Source organism: Gymnoscopelus braueri, assembly GCF_963280865.1.
Source record: "Gymnoscopelus braueri genome assembly, chromosome: 1".
Classification (NCBI taxonomy): Eukaryota; Metazoa; Chordata; class Actinopteri; order Myctophiformes; family Myctophidae; genus Gymnoscopelus; species Gymnoscopelus braueri.
In genome coordinates, this window is record NC_137603.1 from 45,502,563 (window position 1) to 45,522,466 (window position 19,904).

The following is a 19,904-nucleotide window of genomic DNA, read 5'->3' on the forward strand; positions in this document are numbered from 1 at the left end:
TGTATTGTTGTTTGTATTTCTTCCCTCTGTGTTGCTGTATCCTATAATATATTTATTACTCTGTATCTGTAACTCTGTAACTCTAACTGCTGTGCTACGTCTTGGAAATGGAACTTGCCGTGGGATCAATAAAGGTCTGTCTGTCTGTCTGTCTGTCTATACAGCTGTGTTGGATAGTAAACATGCAGACACTGAGACTATTTGTGCCCTTTATGAAAGCACAAAATTTGACTTTAAATGTCAAATGTTCAGACTCAAATTTCCGTTGTTCTTTTCTCCAGACGTTGTTATTGTCCTATGCATCATATTATGTATAAATAAGAAACCACATGGATACAGCAAGGGGCCGTCAGCCAATCCTGATATTTTATATTCCCAACACAAACCACAAACCCTGTTACACAACCACAAAGAATACATTCATTGAAACAGGATATGCAGAGCTTCTGACCTTCTGCATACTGGCTGTGGACACAGGCTATTGTCAAGAAGCATTGCTCTGTGACACCACCAGAGCTTTCAAGAACACTTTCTGTTCGTATTTGTCCTAGGAACTGATCGAAGTATCCAATGACAGTCCACAGGTTCATGGGACAAGTACGTCCTTAAATATTAGATCATGACACATTTCTCTACACCTAAACAAATTCACATTTATGCAGACTTTCACATTCATATTCATGTAATCTCTCTTTACACCATTAACATTTATACATCTTTACACCATTTACATATCTTTGTTCATCTTTTCTTTACACTATAATACATTTTATACAACATATTATTCAACATATACATATCCATTTAGTTAAATGTCAACACAAGGCAATTTACTCCCAAAATATTGTACATAGATCTCCGGGTGGCCTTTATAGAACTGTCCAAGCAGCCGGCTTTTCTCCTTTGAGGAGAGTTTAGGGTTCTCATGAATTGTCCGGAGTAAAGACCAAAGTTCTTCTTTAGTAGTTTTCTGTGCATTTTCCACGTAGGTTTGACAATTTACTCTTTTGCAGTATGTCGTGCCTGAGTGAGAGGTAGGAAGAAAAAAGTGAGGGTAATGTCTTTACATGTCGTTACAAAAATAAATTAAAAACAAATGTTCACTGAGTCAACTGAACATACATGTAAGTTAAAGCAAAATTACACGTTGGTAGCAGTTTGTTATAGTTATAGTTACCTTGCCATGATGTTACTCAAATAAAATGTTTGGCGATCAACAGTTATATACTGATTACATTTTCCGCCATTTCCTTTTCTTCAAAACACACTCTTTGCTACTACTCCTACAGATTTTGTCCAAAACTCACACAAATTGGACAACATTGGTAAACATTATCATTCAGATCCAATTCCAATTGGCTATGACCGCCTTCCCAAATTTGCAGGCCCTAGGTGGGCAACACGGCCTGGCAAAGACCTGTGCTCTGAGGAGCACACTTTTCTAGTTTACATTTGTTTGGATGCTACAAGAGTGACTTTGAGTCCTGTTTTACCATGCAATGTAAGTCAATGCGGAGAATATTTTGAACTATCTGTCACAGCCTCTGACACAGTCTGTGCCACACCCATTCGCCCAGTGTATGACGTATGCCTTTGTTTGCTGATTTGTCAGATTGCTCTGCAGTGTCTTGTATGACTATTCCCTGTTGAAATGTGTACCTATTAAGTCCTAGGCTACACGTGCATGGATATCTTTCGTCTCCGTCTAAAAAAAATCCCTGTCCACATGACAAAGATCTCTGTCCACACTTAAATGCAGAAACGCATTGATCAGCAGCAGGTTTCAATTTCATATAAGATTTTATATTTACATTTATTTTATATATGAGGGGCCAAGGGCCAAATACATATATGCATTTTAATCACATTTTAAGGCCCAATACTTCTTACAATTACAGCACATTGCTGCAAACCTGTGATATCCAGTCATTTTGGGGATAAACAAGACATTGAAGGATCAATTTAGGTCTAATAAAGGTACCGTGCATGTTCAAATGCAAGTTGCATACAAGTGTAGTGTAGCCTAGGCCTAAGTTTAAGTTTTCAAGTAAAGACTATTTATGTCAGGATCTGTCTCTTTGTGTCTTTCTGTTGTATTGTTCCCTGTTCTCCTTGTACTGTTATTTTGTAGTGTTGTCCTAGTGTTTCCTGTTTTGCCTTGTTGCCGCTTCCTGTCTTGTCTCACCTGTTTATGATTGCATTTGTAGTTCACCTGTGTCCTGTTCTGTCTCAGCCATTCATGTGTTGATTGTAGTGTTTGTTTCACCTGTGTCTAGTTAGTCTTTGTGTATTTAAGCCTCCCAGTGTTCAGTGTACCTTTGTTCGATTATAGTTGTTGTTATGGTGTTCTGTCTACGATCTGTAATTAAATCCTTGTGTATTAGACCTATTCTTCTCCTGCCTATTCTGTTCTGCACCTGGGTCCAACACTCCTGCCTTGCACGTGACAATTTAAGTTTATTCCTCGTTTCCTGATTCCTTGATTTCTGCATTTGGGTCCTTACCTGGTTTTGAGAGTCCTGACATTATACATTTCTAATCAACAGAGCAACTATTTGAAGATATCTTGACAATATTTGGTGTTACATCATGGCAAGTTAACTACGTAACACAACCAAAACATTTCCACCAAAGTGTAATTTTGCTCTAAAAAAGAAGAAAATCTACAAACCTGTTGCGATGTGAGGATCTTTCCCCTTTACAATATTCCTTAGTTTGTTGCTGACTAACTTGTGCAATGACGCAGGAATCTGGCAAAAGAAAGGCAGAGTGTAAAGATGTAGTTTGCATCTATTTTGATTCCACCAACACCACAAGTGTGCATCCCCAAAACCATAGTGCCACCACTAAACCATGCATCCATTTCATAACAAATCACAAATGGATCAGTCTGTTTACTAACTGCAATCATTGCTGGAGTTAGAATCAGATAGTGTATCTATCAGAGATAGGGTTGCCTGGCTAGCATACAGAGATGCCATATTCTCTCGACCCACATTTTACTGTGGCAGCAGACACACACACATATATTGAACAATCTCCTTTATAAACTCCCATTACAAGTCATTTCCAATGTCTGAGAAGTACGCAAGCGTGCTTATAAACAGCCTGGGTAAATAGCGTTTTATCAACCCGGTGTCCTCGGGTCCTCCCACAGGAGTCATCTCTCACGTAGTTAGCTTGTAGTGCACATAAACACAGTCACGAGGGCAGAGTAAAAGGGGCCCTCACCTTGAACACATCACAGTGATTATCCAACATGAAGAGAACCATCAAGTCCACTTTCCCTTTGGCCAGCCTCCTGCTGTATACGATGCCACTGGAGAATGACCTCTTTACTGCCATCCTGTTTTCAACCTGAGAGACACATCTGGGATTAGCAAATGTCAAACACGTATGCATGCATACACGCGCACACGCACGCACGCACGCACGCACGCACGCACGCACGCACGCACGCACGCACGCACGCACGCACGCACGCACGCACGCACGCACGCACGCACGCACGCACGCACGCACACACACACACACACACACAGCTCACCTCTTTGTGCAGTTTGACCTCTAGTGGTTTGGCAGCAACAGCCATGAACCTCAGGAGTCTGCGTAGCTCCTCCCTGCTGCGAGAGCCCTGTAGCTTCAGGCTCAGCTGCAAAGCCTCCAGAGCCTGCTCTTGCTTCCCGTTCACTGACAACAAACACACAAAGCACCACGATGAACAATCTGGAGTTTGGGGTTCTCAGCTTACTTACTGGGTGAATGGGAGTGATAAAAATGACATAGGGATCTATGCTTTATTAAACACGCTCTCTAGCTTTGAGTGCATTTTTACACTGCAGGTGGCTGTGAGTGTGTGTGTGTGTGTGTGTGTGTGTGTGTGTGTGTGTGTGCGTGCGTGTGTGTGTGCGTGCGTGCGTGAGATTCCCGTATTACTTGCAAACCGGTGGACAAATCTGTGTCAAATGTCTAGCACACGCTGCCAGTAGGCCAAGGAAGTAACTCTGCACATGTTTTAAATTATGTGCAATATTTAACTTTTTACAACTTAAATCTCATAATGGAAGTCAATGACGGTCGGATCGGGCTAAAACCCCCAATATGGAGATAATCAACGTCATAATACTGACGTCATAGTACTGAAATGAAGGTGCTATACCTTGGCATTGCGACTCACTAATTTGCCTCCAAGGTTATAAAACATCAGAAAGCTTTGACAGCTTTGACTCTTACCTAGGAGTTCAGAGATGCCAGAGTGGATGTCAAAGATGTGGTTGCTAAGCAGTGGAGGGTGATAATGTGTGTGTCCATAGTGCCGAGAAAGGATCCCATAGAGCATCCTCTTACACTCGGCCTGATCTTCAGCACAACGAGCCAACCCTCTGCTGACCTCCACCACCAGCTCATCAGGCAGGAACTCCAAACAGTCCACCCCCGCTGACATCCACTCATCAGCCTTGTAGCTGTCAAAGGAAAAGGGGTCATATTCTTTGAATTTTTTTGAATATATTTAATTTACTTTCAGTGACATTGCTATGCTGACACCAAAACAAGAAACAAAAACAAACAAACAAACAAAAACAATAAAAATGAATAAGTGTGCTGGCACTTAAGTTGGAACTGCAGTTATTCCTGTACAGATTGCTCAAACCGATTTTTTGGGCCGGGCCTTTGCTGAACCCCGGGGCTTGGTTCCCCAGGCTGCAGCCCCTAAAGCAGGGCCTGATCAGATCTATTTTTTTTTCCTCAATGTTAATAATGATTTGTTATTTTTGTTTGTGTACGGTATATTATTTACTTGTTTATGTAAAATATGAATATTTTATTATTTCATTACAGTTTTTACATGGGTAAAGCAAATCTGTGTTAAACAGCAGTATTGGAGTGTGGTATTCTGCACCAGAAGAAAACCATTTAGGCGTAGTTACAAGCCCTGAGGGAGATGGGAGTTATCATTCTAATCAGAGTCTAACGTACTCCACTGGTTCACTGGTTCGGTACTTATCTAATAGACACAGAGACGCCAAAGGGTAAAAAGACAGAAACCATAACACAGCAAATAAGAAAGATTCTTGCATGCAGCCACAGACACAGACACACAGACACACGCACGCACGCACGCACGCACGCACGCACGCACGCACGCACGCATGCACGCACCACACATAGCACGGCCAAACAACACCAGTCAGCTCTGTTATGTAACACTTAGGACATTGGTGGACATGTGGGTGCGAGGGAACAGACTGGATGAATGAAGAGAGGAGATTCCTTCAAGGTTTTTGTTGAGAGGAGATACAGAACACGAACAATGAATCGTTCCATTCTGGCGTTGTTCAACCCGATGCAAAGCAGATAGCCAACAACCCACTTAGCTGTGATATAATCACAACCCATCACAGCCTGGAGTGAGTACTTTTGTAAAATGGCAAATATGGCAACATGGAAAATTATAGACAAAAGGTTTTTAATAACAATAATAATTGTCCTTTTGTCAAGGACCCCTCAAATCAATATGTATTTGGCCCACGGATCCCCATCTGAAAATGTTTTGTTACAGGGAACCCATTCATTTGGAGTGAGTACTTTTGTAAAATGGCAAATATGGCAACATGGAAAATTAGACAAAAGGTTTTTAATAACAATTGTTGCAAGAATAATTAATAGTAGGCCCTTCTGGCTACAAGGCAGTCTGTTGTACTTTTTCAGGTGGATATTTTCATGCATTTGTCCTTTTGTCAAGGACCCCTCAAATCAATATGTATTTGGCCCACGGATCCCCATCTGAAAATATTTTGTTACGGGGAACCCATTCAAGATTTGCAATGCTTCAAAAGTATTCCAAATTTTTCAAGATTTTTAGAAAATAGTAGATTTGCAAGCAAAGTTGTGAGCTTGCAAATCGGCTATTTTCAAATAGCTGATGTATAGGGTTAAAGTGGTCAAACTGATACTGAAGTAATAACTCATTTTGCTGGGGACCCCCTGGAACCTCCTCAAGGACCCCTTGGGGTCCCCAAACCCCACTTTGAGAGCCACTGCTCAATCCACTCGTCCATAGTTAGGCCTCCAGGAGGGTCAAACTTAACCTTAAATGTTGTAATTTTGTCATTGATTATTGTTTCTATTTGTGACATTTGTACGGTTTGTAACCCTTTTACGACGTGGCTCTGCAGGAGGCAAGCTGTCTATAAGAGTCTGGAGCTAATCTCGCAAACTTAAAGACCAATCAACAACGCCAAATTTCTTCACCACTGCCCTAAACATGTAGTGTTATTGATAGTAGGCCCGGGAGGAAGTGGACTAAGAAAGAGGAGGAGCCAAACCGAGTTCCTGTGTCTACACAAAAAAGGGAGGTTGTGCCCTCAGAAGCAAAAACTAAGGATAAAAAATATGTTTTCCCATTTTTTTTTACGGAATGGGTTGATATGTCATAGACAAATGACATCATAGATTGCTGACGTGATGTCACATGGCAGGCCATTTGAAGCAGAGATCAACAATTCTTAGCCTCAGAGTGATATGGAACTGTATAAAGGAATTAGACTTCAAAACCATGTTATGTGGTTATCATACCACGGCTATCAACCAAGATTGTGAGATTTGAGCTGCTCGTCTCATCAGAAGCATTGGAAAAAATCTTTTATACATACTGTGCTTCGCTGAAGGCCTTGAGAACCTCTCTGTCCAGGTAGCTTGATGTGTAGAGCAGGGCTGGATCGCTGTCCATGTCACGCTGAGGAGGCCTGGTCCTCTCCTTGCCCTCCAACAAGCTCTCCAACAGTGGCAGCTCTATCAGCTGCAGCAACCTGAACACCGCCTGCTGCCTCCACACCTCATCTACCACTGAGAAAAATATAGAGAATTAATGAACAAGCATGCAGGCGTGCACATGCACACACACACACACACACACACACACACACACACACACACACACACACACACACACACACACACACACACACACACACACACACACACACACACACACACACACACACACACACACACACACACACACACACAATCTACCATCAAAAAACATACGATATCCATCTAACCTATGTGAGTTGTCCTGACCTGAAATGAGCAACGCAAGTTCAGTCAGGAAAATGTACCTGAAGCTGATTGGACCACTCAATAGAGCACACATTTAAAAGCAGACCAATCGTCTTCTCTACACCCTTGTGTGAAGCATTTAAATGTTGTACTGAAATTACAGTTACAGCGGCCCCTCAGGCTGCTCTCCTGCTGCTGTGCCGTTGACAGGAGTCACGCACACACACACACACACACACACACACACACACACACACACACACACACACACACACACACACACACACACACACACACACACACACACACACACACACACACACACACACACACACACACACACACGACACTAATGTGCTACATGATATGAAAGGCTAAATCTAGTATGATCTTTATATTAGCGCAGTGACTGCAGTCACATGACAACACAGCTTATTCCAACTCTATCTGTCTTCACTAAGACACTTACACTCTTGTGAAAGGCCAAGGTTGATCATCTGAGGGGTGATGGTTGAGTTCAGGTTGAGGTTTCCAAGAACATCCTCAAGGGATTTGTCTGATTTCACCGGTGAGTGGGTGGAGTAACTCAGGTCCTCTTGTCTGGAGAATCCCAAATGACAGCAATCAGTAAAAAATAATAATCAGACATATTATTGGAACACATTTAATATTGAGCTGCTAATGTTTCTTAGCACAAGTAATTGCCTGTGATTCATTGATAGAATTGAATAGAAAAATTAACTGGAGCCTTTCTCTTTGCCTTTTTGACTTCGTTCAATTCACATCAACAAAGATAAAGACATTAAGGTTTACAGAACAACAACTCGCCAATTTCCAGCTTTGACCAGACAAATTCAGTTATATACGAAGAATGAAGTTCTGTTCAAGTTCTATAATTTCCAATGTGTTACAGCACATGAGTCTCATTTTAACAGACATAAATTGTAGGCACCAGGCCAGTTACACTCATGAGCTGTCACTCTCAGCACTTCACATCACAAGGGTGAGAACAGGGGACGTCGAGGCCATGTGATAGCACTGCCTGGACCAGACCTCCTGACTGTCTTAAGTTTATTGCTTGCTCTATACTGTAAATTAAAAGAAATGCTTTTATATTAAAAGTTTTGACCTATTAAAATGAACTGGAGCCCTTTTCTTTGTCTTTCTATCTGCCTCCGCCTTTATTTATTTCTTTTCTTAACACCTGACCTTTCAACAAGAAACACAATTCATGAGACAGATGTTTTATAATGAAGAGTGGGGATTTATATCCGGGATGATCAAGTGGTTATTTGTAATCATGAGCACTTAATCAGAGATGTAACTGAATAACGAGCATCTAGTGTTTCGAGTCAGGGTTCACTGCACTTCAGAGAGCCATTAATTTAGACGTTCAAGTCTAATCTAAAGCCCTGTGGGATTTGGGATCAACTCTTTAATCTGCTATTGGGAGGGAAGGAGACCAAAGCTAAACAAATACAATCTGAAACTGTTATGACTTGAGGTGAGGTCTGTACCGTTTACATGGTGGACTATGGTCATTGTCGTTCCTCTGTATGCTCGAGTCATAGCCACTCTCGATGGACGTGGAGTTGACGTTTGTCAGTAAGCAGGGGTTGGCCACGGGGGTCAGGAACCTGTACAGACTGAAACTGCTGTCCTCAAATGCGAGTCGCCTCTTCTCTTTGCCAAACACCTTGAAGCCCACCGCCTCAATCACCCGCGAGTCCATCAGGGCCTGACAAAGGCGGACGGCCTTGTAGCGGGGCACCTCCTCGTCGCCACAGAAGCGGCTCTGGATGACATGTGCCAAGACCACGTCCACGGCCTCTGAACCCAGGAAGCAGTCATGGTAAACCTTGAGGTTGTGACGTCGCCGCTTGACCTCCACACAAGACTGGAGGTTGGAGATGATGCTCCCCCAGATAAAGGTGGCTCGGAATGGCTTCCCGGCCATCTGACCCTGATCTAAAGGGATGGGGAGGGGAGAGGTGGGATGGATAAATAAAACCGCATGGTGGGAGTGAGAGGAGAGTAATCGTGGGAAATACTTTAACTAGCCAACAGAATGTAGAGGCATATATTGCCTCAGAATGATCTGAGAACACCATGAACTCTGTAAAACTTTAATTTAGTTAGCAAACATATCAAATGGTTTGATCAGTGCTATGGTTATGAAGCCAGCATTGCCAGCATTTAGATGCATGTGAGCTGCAAATGCTCAATTCCTACAATTCACGTATTAGTATAACTTTGTATTACAACGATCACAATGTTTACCAAATACCATGTTCCTCAAAAATAAAGAATCATGAAAGTTTATTTGTCACAAGTAGAAGTAGAAGCAGCAAAATGCTAAATTGTGTGAGGTCCGCAAAATACTGTGCAATGTCAACATAACAACATAACAACAATAGCGATAATAAAGCTAAGAATAAAGCTATGAAGAATCCATGGAAAATAAGGATAATATCACCAATAGCAACATCAGCATAACAATGCCATGTTGCACATTCTGTTGTTGTTGGTGAAGTTTACCGAATCCAATTTTTCTGTAAACACTGTGACTTTACTAATACAAAGTTGAGCTCATCAATTCAGTTGTAGGAAGGAATTGAGCATTTGTAGGTCACATGAATAAATGCTGGCAACTGGTTTCATAACCATACCACTGATCAGAGCATTTGTTTGCTAATTAAATTAAAGTTGTACTGAGTTCAGGTCAATGACAATGTTACATAATAGTGCTCCTATACAGTATAAAACAGTAAATATACAGTATTAACATAGTGTCCACCTAAACATTGTTATCCTCAGCACACAAGGGCTGCACAATTAATCGAAAGTCATCATAAATCATGATTTGAGGTTTCTCGGTTATATAATTGTGAAACTTGACAATTAATAAAAACATCTCATTTTGTCAGCTGTTGGACCTTGCCCTTGTCTCCTTATTACACAAGGATTAATATGTATAGCCCTTCTTCTATCCAGCTCACAGAGGAGCAATAAAATCACAGACATGTTAGACATATTTGACCAAAGATATTGACATGAAAAAGCACAATCAGCAACAAAGACATAAAAAATATAAAATCATATTGTGTCTCTCAACTTGAGAAATGGTGATATAATGTGTTAATGTTTGAATAGCACATAATGTTAGTTCACCATGGTTTAAGTCCAGGGTCTATGGTCTGGTGACTATCACAGCAGAATTCTGCAGAAACTAAGCAGAATCTTGACACACACGATTGCACATGCACAAGGAAACAGATCATTCAAAAATGCAGCCTCCGTCCAACGCTTGCACAATGATCATATTGTAAGCATCCTCTCGTGAGAGACATCTCAATATGTTCCGTCCCATTGTACTTTTAACTGGGTGGTCGTACACGTACACACACATACGTACACTCATACACCCACAGATACACTACACACTCACACATACACACAGACAGACACACCAGCGTCATTGAAGTTCATTAATGACAATATATCAAAATGCACATGCAGACACAATTATTCGCAGTCATGTTCACCACACCACAACACATCTGTCGCCATCTGGGTCTGATTTGACTTAAGGATTTATAATACTTGATGCTGCCCCCCCACCCACACAGACAAAAGCAAGGAGAAGAGTCAAGAATAGGGGTGGGGGGTGTTAGGGTAGCATTGGGGAAAAGTTCTTGCCCCACCGCTGCGGAGACTTACCCTCCGCGGTGCATCCGGCTTGGCCGGGCGCGCCAATGAACACAACTGGCTGTTCACGGGCGGGAAGCCGGGCTAGGAGGATGTTCTCTGTTACTGCCCAAATGACACCTACAGGTTGGTTGGGGCGACTGCTCAGCAGGGAGAGGAACTGGGGGGGGGTGATATATATAGCATGTCCCGCCGCATGTGTTATGTCCTACCAGAGAAACTTATCACTGTCAGGTGAAAAGAAGCGACCGATGACTTCATGAATATCAGAGAGAGACAAATGCTCAACTACAAGCTCCCACACGACTGACTATGGGCGTTAGCAGGGACGGATTTAACACAAGTGTAAGGTAAATTAGGAATTGCCATAATTACTATACTGGCGGGAAAAAAGAATAAGGGGAGGAACTGCAGCACCACTGCTACCATGTCAATGACACTGACGTATGTGTGTGAGTGTGTGTGTGTGTGTGTGTGTGTGTGTGTGTGTGTGTGTGTGTGTGTGTGTGTGTGTGTGTGTGTGTGTGTGTGTGTGTGTGTGTGTGTGTGTGTGTGTGTGTGTCTATTGTGCCTTTTATGCTGCGTCCTCAAGTGGGAACCATTTGAAAGTCTGGTAAGCAAATGTTTGGGTATAGGTTCGAGGAGGGGGAGTTGAGAGGCTCACAACAGGGACAGGAGCCATAAATCAGGTCTTCAAAACACTGGCATTCGGAATCCCCAAAGGATGACAACAACACACTCTACGACTGTTATTAACCCTTTTGTAAAAGAAACACACACACACACACACACACACACACACACACACACACACACACACACACACACACACACACACACACACACACACATGGACAGTAGAGTACGCTGCAGAGCAGATGTTACCCTCTATTCTAATTTCCTTATTCAGAGGTTGCACACGACAATGGGTACAGATGAAAACATGTAGTGGACATTTATCTTGAGGAAAATTTATCTTGAGGAAATGCCCTTTGATTACAATCATTTACATCAAACTGGCTATTTCCTTCCGGAAGAAGAGACTGTACCCAAATAAATCCCAATTTGCATATCAACGGAAGCGGGGGTTTACCAGGCTACGGGTTGGATGGATCCTAACAGCCCCCCCCCTGCCATGGGAACCTTGCTATCCACTCCTGTCACCTAGAGTTGCTTCCACCAACAGAGATTTGAGCCCCAGTTTGCATAGCTGTCTGCCCGCTCTGAAGCCAGTCTCTCTCCCAGTATTTTTTTACTTTACTGGAGTATTTCGAATTATCTGTACTTTTACTTCTACTCCACTACATCTCAGAGGCAAATATTATACTTTTACTCCACTACAAGTATTTGAAAACTTTAGTTACTAGTTACTTTGCTGCAGATTTTTAATATTATTACAAAACATACATTAACCACCTCAGCCCAATCTAAACTTTTATTTGGCTATTTCGCTCACGTGTCGCCCAGCTTGTAGATCTGCTACTTTCAAAACACGTTTATAAGTGTTATACACATGATAACTTGTGAAACTCATTCTGCATAATGAGTACTTTTACTTTTGGTACTTTGAGTATATTTTGATGCCAATACTTTTGCACTTTTACTCAAGTACATTTTGATCACCGGACTTTTACTTGAAACAGAGTGTTTCTACATTGCAGTATTGATACTTTTACTTAAGTGAGATATGTGAGTACTTTTTCCACCACTGGTCTCTCCTCTACTGTGTGTCTCCCAGACAGCAGCAGCAGCAGCAGCCTGGGACTCCCATCACGTTCCCAGGCTGACTATCTGCTCAGATGGGAAGGATCTCCTCTCATCAGAACACTGAGTGTTTGCACACAGTGATGATGGTAAATAATCGCAGAGGGAGCAGCGCTGTCATCACATTCACAGCAGTTTATCCTCCTAATTATTGTGAAGATACACAAGTGATCACCACTTATTATGCTACTACTACTCAGTGGTGTAAAGTAACTAAGTACAAGTAGGCCTACTGCACTTAAGTACAATTTTGAGGTATTTTTTTTACTTTCTTCAGTATTTACAATTTTCAATACTTTTACTTCTACTTCACTACATCTCGGAGGAAAATGTTGTGCTTTTACGCCACTACAATTATATGAAGACTTTAGTTACTAGTTACTTTGTAGATTTTGATCATTATTACAAAACACACTAAACTAACCACTTCAGACATTTGAAAAAAGTCGATCTACAAGCTCACATAATACTTAAAGTAGGCTACTTTAAGTATATTTTGATGCCAATTATTTTGTACTTTTACTCAAGTATACATTTTTAATACAGGACTTCTACTTGTAACAGAGAATAGATCTACATTGCAGTATTGATACTTTTACTTAAGTAAAACGTGTACTTCTTTCATCACTGCTATTATAACGGGCAAGTGGTGATAGGGATAATACGTTTTTATCTTTTTTATAGAAAGCACGTGAATTATTAGTTTTTCGTTCCTTTTCTTTTTCTCCTCTTTCCTATGCTATTCCCCTGAGGCCAGAGTCAGGTGTCAGGCTCAGACTAGTTAAATAGCCTGTAGCCTAAACCGACACAACACGAAAACAAGTTTGTTTGGCTATCGGTGTGTTTAAATGAATGCAAACATATTTAATGTGTGTATTAAAAAAACACAGCACTGACAATGTGTGCAGTCACAACTTTCCTATAGCCTATCAAAAGGGGAGCGGTTACATGCCTTTTGCATAATTATTCTGCAAAAACAAGATGATAATTATAGATGCACAGCTAATCAGTTATTGCAATGAGAAGTGCTTTTTAAAAAAAAGACTAGGTATTACCTGGTGGTCGGTGCATATAACGTTCCGCTTCCCCCGTGCGCTTCACAGTGTGTATTAAAGCCTGCCATGCAGCTCTCTGGCCGTCGGTAAAGTCTCGTCCCTGTTGTAACGTGACGCAAGCTCTAGCAGCAGCTTCCAACCCGAAACCGTTCCCTCCTCCCACCCCAGACCCCACTACATTATTCATGTCCAGTTACACCAATGACACCTCTCTGCGTGGTGCTCATTAACATGATAATGAAGCACCCTTTAGTCAAAATACCCCCTCACCCCTCCCCTCTCTCTTTCCCCTTTCTGCAAGGCAGTGCACGCACGCACGCACGCAGACGCATGCACGCACGCATGCACTCACTCACAAGCACACACACACACACACACACACACACACACACACACACACACACACACACACACACACACACACACACACACACACACACACACACACACACACACACACACACACACACACACACACACACACACACACACACACACACACACACACACAGTGCACATACACATGCATGGATAGGCCATTGAGTTGTTGTTTACAACTACACAATTGTATACATTTATTTAATATGATATGTTTATACTGCTAATACAATTAAATAATTAAAAGGCAATTGAAATATATTGTGGAAATAGCTTTCATTCTCCAATTGCATGTATGCTGATACTTTGCTGTTCATTTACATCCATTAGTTGATACAGCCAAACAGTGGAAACTGTTGGATATCACCCAACTCTACAGTAGGCTAGTAGGTATTAAAGATCAGTTCAGTGAAGAGAAGAGAAGAGAAGAGAAGAGAAGAGAAGAGAAGAGAAGAGAAGAGAAGAGAAGAGAAGAGAAGAGAAGAGAAGAGAAGAGAAGAGAAGAGAAGAGAAGAAAAGAAAAGAAAAGAAAAGAAAAGAAAAGAAAAGAAAAGAAAAGAAAAGAAAAGAAAAGAAAAGAAGAGAAGAGAAGAGAAGAGAAGAGAAGAGAAGAGAAGAGAAGAGAAGAGAAGAGAAGAGAAGAAGATTTATTGCGAAAAGGAAAAATTGTGACAAATATCGAGAGGTCAGATAGCTGTCTGTCTCTCAAACAGGAGGTCAGGTGTGACACGCTTCACTTCTTAAATTAAATACCTAACCAAGGAGGCTCAGGTGTCAAAGCAGCCATTTTGCTTTTCCATGAGAAAGCTCTTTAGAATTACCTACTGTACACAGCCATTGTAAATTGAAATGGGCCGTAAGGAAACATACAAATCTCAAACTGGGCCAAACTGCTGAGGACTTGAACTGAATAGCCTTCCTTCCTACTTTGAACTTTGAAGTGGAAAGTAAGGTGACACTGTAAACACGAGATGTGCAGGTGACACAATGCCGTCACAATGTTGGTCACTGGCTCACGACGTTGAAAGGATGACTTTGCACGGTATTGTCTGTTTTGAGACAAAAGCATGGTGCAACAGCTGAAGAAGGCACTCATGACAAACCAGTTTGACCACCACTGTCCTAAAAAATATGAATGCATAAAGATGCTTTGTCAGTGGAGACTGAAGGTAAGAGAATGAGGAAAAGAAGAGAGAGAGCTGCTTCCAGCATACAAAATGTCCTTTACTTGGTCTGCAAAAGGTTTAGCCATTGAGACCTACTAGGACAGTGGCTAAACCAGCAATTCTGGATCAGAGCCCTCTTGAAAGTCTTGAAAGCGTATACTGACCCATCCATCTGAACAGCCACTTGGCCCACCCATTACGTCTGATGGGTGGCCGCGTGCATTTTCAGAGCTTGTTTATTTATTTTATTTTTAACAATCCATCGATTGTGTTCTGACTTGGATCGATGGAACCAATGTAGTGTACACAGTCCTTTAAGTTGCTACAGTGCCCATGTATCTGTCAAAGTACTTCACTAGAGTGAGAGACGCCCACAGGCACAACACTAGAGGTAGCCCCACTGATCTCGTACCCCCCAAATTTGGCACAAACATGGGGATGAATGCATTCTACTATTCTGTCACCAAAACGTGGAATGCTCTACCAGCAGCCATCAAATGGTGCGACTCCCTATCATCATTCAAAACTACCATAAAAGACCACCTGTCCACAATTTACAACAGGACCTAAATAAGTCTTCTAGCTTGCCACCACAGAGTACCGTAGGCCTATGTAATTGAATACATAGGACCACAATATGTCATCAATGCTTTTTTGTGGTATCCTTTTAGCATAGCCGGCATAATTGTACTTGCAACATGGCTTTTATTTACATTTTTACATTAACCTTTTTTTATATTAATGTTATAGTATCAATAAAACCTTGGTGTTTTGCCAATTATTTGGGGTCCCTCTGGCAAAATCCTGGCCCACACGTTTTGGGCTTTGCTGGTTTATTGCTGGTTTAGCCATTAAGACCTACTAGGATGATATAAAAATAGCCAACACCATTTGGAGAAGTGGGCTAGTGACAGGAAGGTCATCAGTTCAAATGATCAGACTCCCTGGGAAAGGAAAGTAAATAAGTAACACTTTTCCCACTAATGAAAAAACGTCCATTAAGCTTTCCTCAAGGCATCGAACCACTGACTGCTCGATTGGACATAAGTAGAAAGGTTAAGACATTAGTAATAAGACATTAGTAAAGACTGATGTTATATTTAGACTAATCTGAGTTCCCATATGTAGACCTACTGGGCAGCATGCAGGTGTGAATGTACTGTAACTTTAATGTGAAACAGGGTAGTGTTGAAAAAGAGCATGTGTGTGCGTAGCAAACCCCTGCCTTGAATAAATAAAGGTTACAGACAGTGAATGATATTAAAGGCGTATGAAAGCATACAAAATATAATCTAAAGCTCTCTGGGGATGGAAAAAAACATAAAAAGCTATTTGACTTATTGTAAATACTATGACCAAATGTTACATGTTATGATAAATACATCTGAGCTATAATGTATAAAGTTGCAATAATTTCCCTCTGCTTGGTCTTGTCACAAACATCCCATTCCGCCAGAATAGCAAAAAAAATAGGGATGACAGGGATTAAGTAAATAATAGGGATTATGTGAAATGTTTTGGTCACATGTCAAAAATTGACCGAAGGCCGATACACACCTTGTATCTTAGTGACAGGTGCGTATAGAATATGAAAATCCAAATGCCAAATACTTCATATAAACTTGTGGACTTACCTTTTGTTAATGGCGTATTCAATTCTGTGCGTGGTTTATATTCCCAAATATACAAGCCCAAAGACAGTTAGCTCTGTGTTTTAGTCAGCGAAGCAGCATGAGTATCATTCAGAGGGTGCCATAACTGGTTCTACCACTCTGAGTAAGTGCATTGCAGTCAGATATGTGGGTATTTTGACAGAGGCTATGTCGAGAGAGAGAGAGAGAGAGAGAGAGAGAGAGAGAGAGAGAGAGAGAGAGAGAGAGAGAGAGAGAGAGAGAGAGAGAGAGAGAGAGAGAGAGAGAGAGAGAGAGAGAATGTCTAACATTACATTACTCATACTCAGTCAATCACAATCACAATCAGATTAGCTGGCAAGGTCAAATCTATGTTTGCTCTCTTCATTTCTGTCCCAGGAAAGCCACGTTTATTTCCTCTACACTCTCCTTCAAACGTACGTATCAGTTATGCAGTGTTAAGGGAAAATAGCTGAAGAATAGCCATGAGAAAAGATAAGATGATGATAAATATTATTTAGAATTGTCCCAGTTTTACAGCACCCACTATCTGGAATGTAAAAATGAAGGAAATATACAGTGTAAGTAAGTGATTAGCCTTGTGAACCAATGGTTGCAGAGCCATGTGTGGCCCATCTACAGTATGATCATGAGTCTATCTCCTGTTTCTGTAGCATGAGGCGGCTTGATGTACTAGTACATCCCCCAGTCATGATGTATACAAGTACACCCACTGGTCGCAGGGACTTACCACCAATCCTACCCTTGATGCTGAGTGCCAAGCAGGGAGGCGCTGGGTACCATTTTTATAATCTTTGGTATGACCCGGCCAGGGATTTAACCCCAACATGACCTTCCAATCTCAGGGCGGACACTCTAACCACAAGGCCACTGAGCTGGTTAGAAGGAAACATATGAAGACACCTTCATATATATTTAAGAATGTAAAATTGATGACTCCTACCAGTTGGCAACTGTTCAGGAGGGAGCGGAACAGGGAGGGATAGCGATAGGGTGTTCCTCCACATGCATTACACTCTCCCGCTGAAACTCCATGGGAGATAACAAACGTCTGGCAACTTCAGATGTGTATTGGAGTAGACACATGCTCATCTCACACTCCCTCATGGCCAGTTGAGGGGGCTGGTAGGGATAGACTGTATAGGTTGAGAGGGTGGATGCAGGGTTTGTTTTGTTTATTGTTTTGTTATGTCTGTGTGTTTGTTGTTTCAAGAATAGAATAAGAATATTCCCTGAGAGGCTGACTTTACTTGTCATTTGTTATATGTATCATTATTGTGCTGTTTTTACAGTCGAGCTGATGTTGTTTTCTTTTTTGACTCTTCTTTAAAAAAAAAAAGAGAGAGAGAGAGAGAGAGAGAGAGAGAGAGAGAGAGAGAGAGAGAGAGAGAGAGAGAGAGAGAGAGTGACAGACAATGTATAGGGTAACTCATTTTTGTTTCTTAACCACTTGAACCCCAGAATCCATATTCTGGGGGGAACGCTAGGTAGCCAAAAAATAGCAGAGCTTAGAGAGGTTATTTTTCGCAAAGAGATTTGGCATGTGGAGGGAAAAAAGCTGTCCAAGTACAGAGCCAACTCAGGTCTGTTTTACTCTAGTCTAGAAGTTTAAGTGGTTAAAAGAATGGTTTATAAAGATATTTCTGAGGGTTACAACTGCAAGTGTGAATAAGTTTATGTTTTTCTATGTTGTTTTCTGGAGGGAAGCTTAATTTGATAAAAAGTGACAAGAATGTTACTTCTGCCTCTGCCTTTTCAGTCATTACCAAATACATAGATTGTATATACTGTCTGTATTGTTTATACCTATTGTACATTATATTGTACTGTACTGTTAAATGACAATACTACTACTATACTAAAAGCCCAAGGAGGCCCAAACTGACTGTTCTTGGTTTGCATCCTGAAACTGACTGGGCAAGTGAATGAGAAGCATCTCCAGCAACTACTTTATCGAGGCAACTGAACTCCCAACCAGTCCCACCTAATATTTCACACATAAACCCATCTTGGTTCTTGATTCTTCTTTCAACAGTATCGGAGAACCAAAGGTTATTTGTCAAATATCAGTAACACTAACAATACAGATACACTGGTTAACAGCCTGTCCGGAACTCTCCTCCCCTCAGCAACTACATGTAAAAACAGCTATATTAGGTAATAGGTTGTACTGATGTTTTGACAGCATCATGTCCTGTCATATTTGTTGCTCTACCAGCTCAGGCTTAGTAAACAGCCCTCCATTGGGCCACAGTCTGTTCACTCTTTCACACACTGCCTCAAAGGGCCTCTCAGTCCATCTCCCACATGCAAAACTATGCAACACATTAAAATTCATATGCGTTTCGGCCCGGAGAGCAGATCTTAAACAACCATCTCTACCCAGTGTTGCCCGTATTGGAATCCCAACAGCTCGTCTGGTCGGTAGGCTACTCTCCCACCCCCGCTGCTCTCAGGCTCCGGCAGACAGAGGACAGTGCCCTTCTTCACTGAGCTGTTGTCGGAGCACAGGGAGTCTATTGTGTTTTGGGGGTACAAATAATTCCACATTGTGACGGCCAAGCTGGACAATCATATTTTATTCAACAGGCCACAGGCTCTTACCGAGGACACAAAGTCCGGGCGCCCGTTCTGAGTGAATAGTTTGGTCATGAGAGCATGGTGGGCGAGCATCAGTCAGAGTGTCCCGCCTTGGAGTGTGTCCTCCCTCACAGGGACATAAGTTCACACTAACTCAACACACACGCACGCACGAGAACATACACACACACACATGCACGGCCGCGCGCAGAAGGGGAGGTTATACACTAACTGTCCCCTCTGTGTTGCTGTCCAGTGTTTTTGTTGTCAGACACAATAGTCTACTAGCAGATGGAAATAATGAATCAGATATTACAGTGCTCATGGCAAAAACATTTTCAGTTTCTGTACAGTACAGTACAGTTTCTGTATACGAAGACACAAATATACACTTCATGATCTGCTTTACTTTCAGTGAGACACGTATGAGAATAGCTCCTCTACACCTGTAGCATAATTTACTGGCTATTCATTCATCTGCTGATAAAGGCAGTGATTACTGATTAGGCATGCATGTTCCGAAAGTAGTTTGGCTAATA

The 19,904-nt window shown here is 41.7% G+C and overlaps 1 protein-coding gene across 2 annotated transcripts; it reads right to left on the reverse strand.

Annotated features, from left to right (window-relative positions):
* Nucleotides 1-348: 348 nt before the first annotated feature.
* On the reverse strand, nt 349-16,892 carry depdc7a (DEP domain containing 7, paralog a). 2 transcript variants are annotated; one of them, XM_080430608.1, is made up of 9 exons: nt 16,768-16,892; nt 8,580-9,030; nt 7,532-7,662; nt 6,654-6,846; nt 4,234-4,463; nt 3,548-3,690; nt 3,232-3,357; nt 2,672-2,750; nt 349-1,023 (listed from the first exon to the last, which is right to left on the reverse strand). In XM_080430608.1, exons 2-9 carry the CDS (start codon nt 9,017-9,019, stop codon nt 809-811), a joined length of 1,557 nt encoding a protein of 518 aa, XP_080286734.1. In that variant the 5' UTR covers nt 9,020-9,030; nt 16,768-16,892; the 3' UTR covers nt 349-808. The 2 variants fall into 2 exon arrangements, with proteins under 2 accessions (XP_080286734.1, XP_080286733.1); XM_080430607.1 differs by lacking the exon at nt 16,768-16,892 and adding an exon at nt 13,590-13,658.
* Nucleotides 16,893-19,904: the final 3,012 nt, after the last annotated feature.

Coding starts and splice junctions, on each gene's coding strand:
- depdc7a (XM_080430607.1), bottom strand. Junction 7,663..8,579: donor CATAGTCCACCATGTAAACG/GTACAGACCTCA, acceptor GGGATTCTCCAG/ACAAGAGGACCTGAGTTACT. Junction 3,691..4,233: donor TGGCATCTCTGAACTCCTAG/GTAAGAGTCAAA, acceptor GTTTGTTGTCAG/TGAACGGGAAGCAAGAGCAG.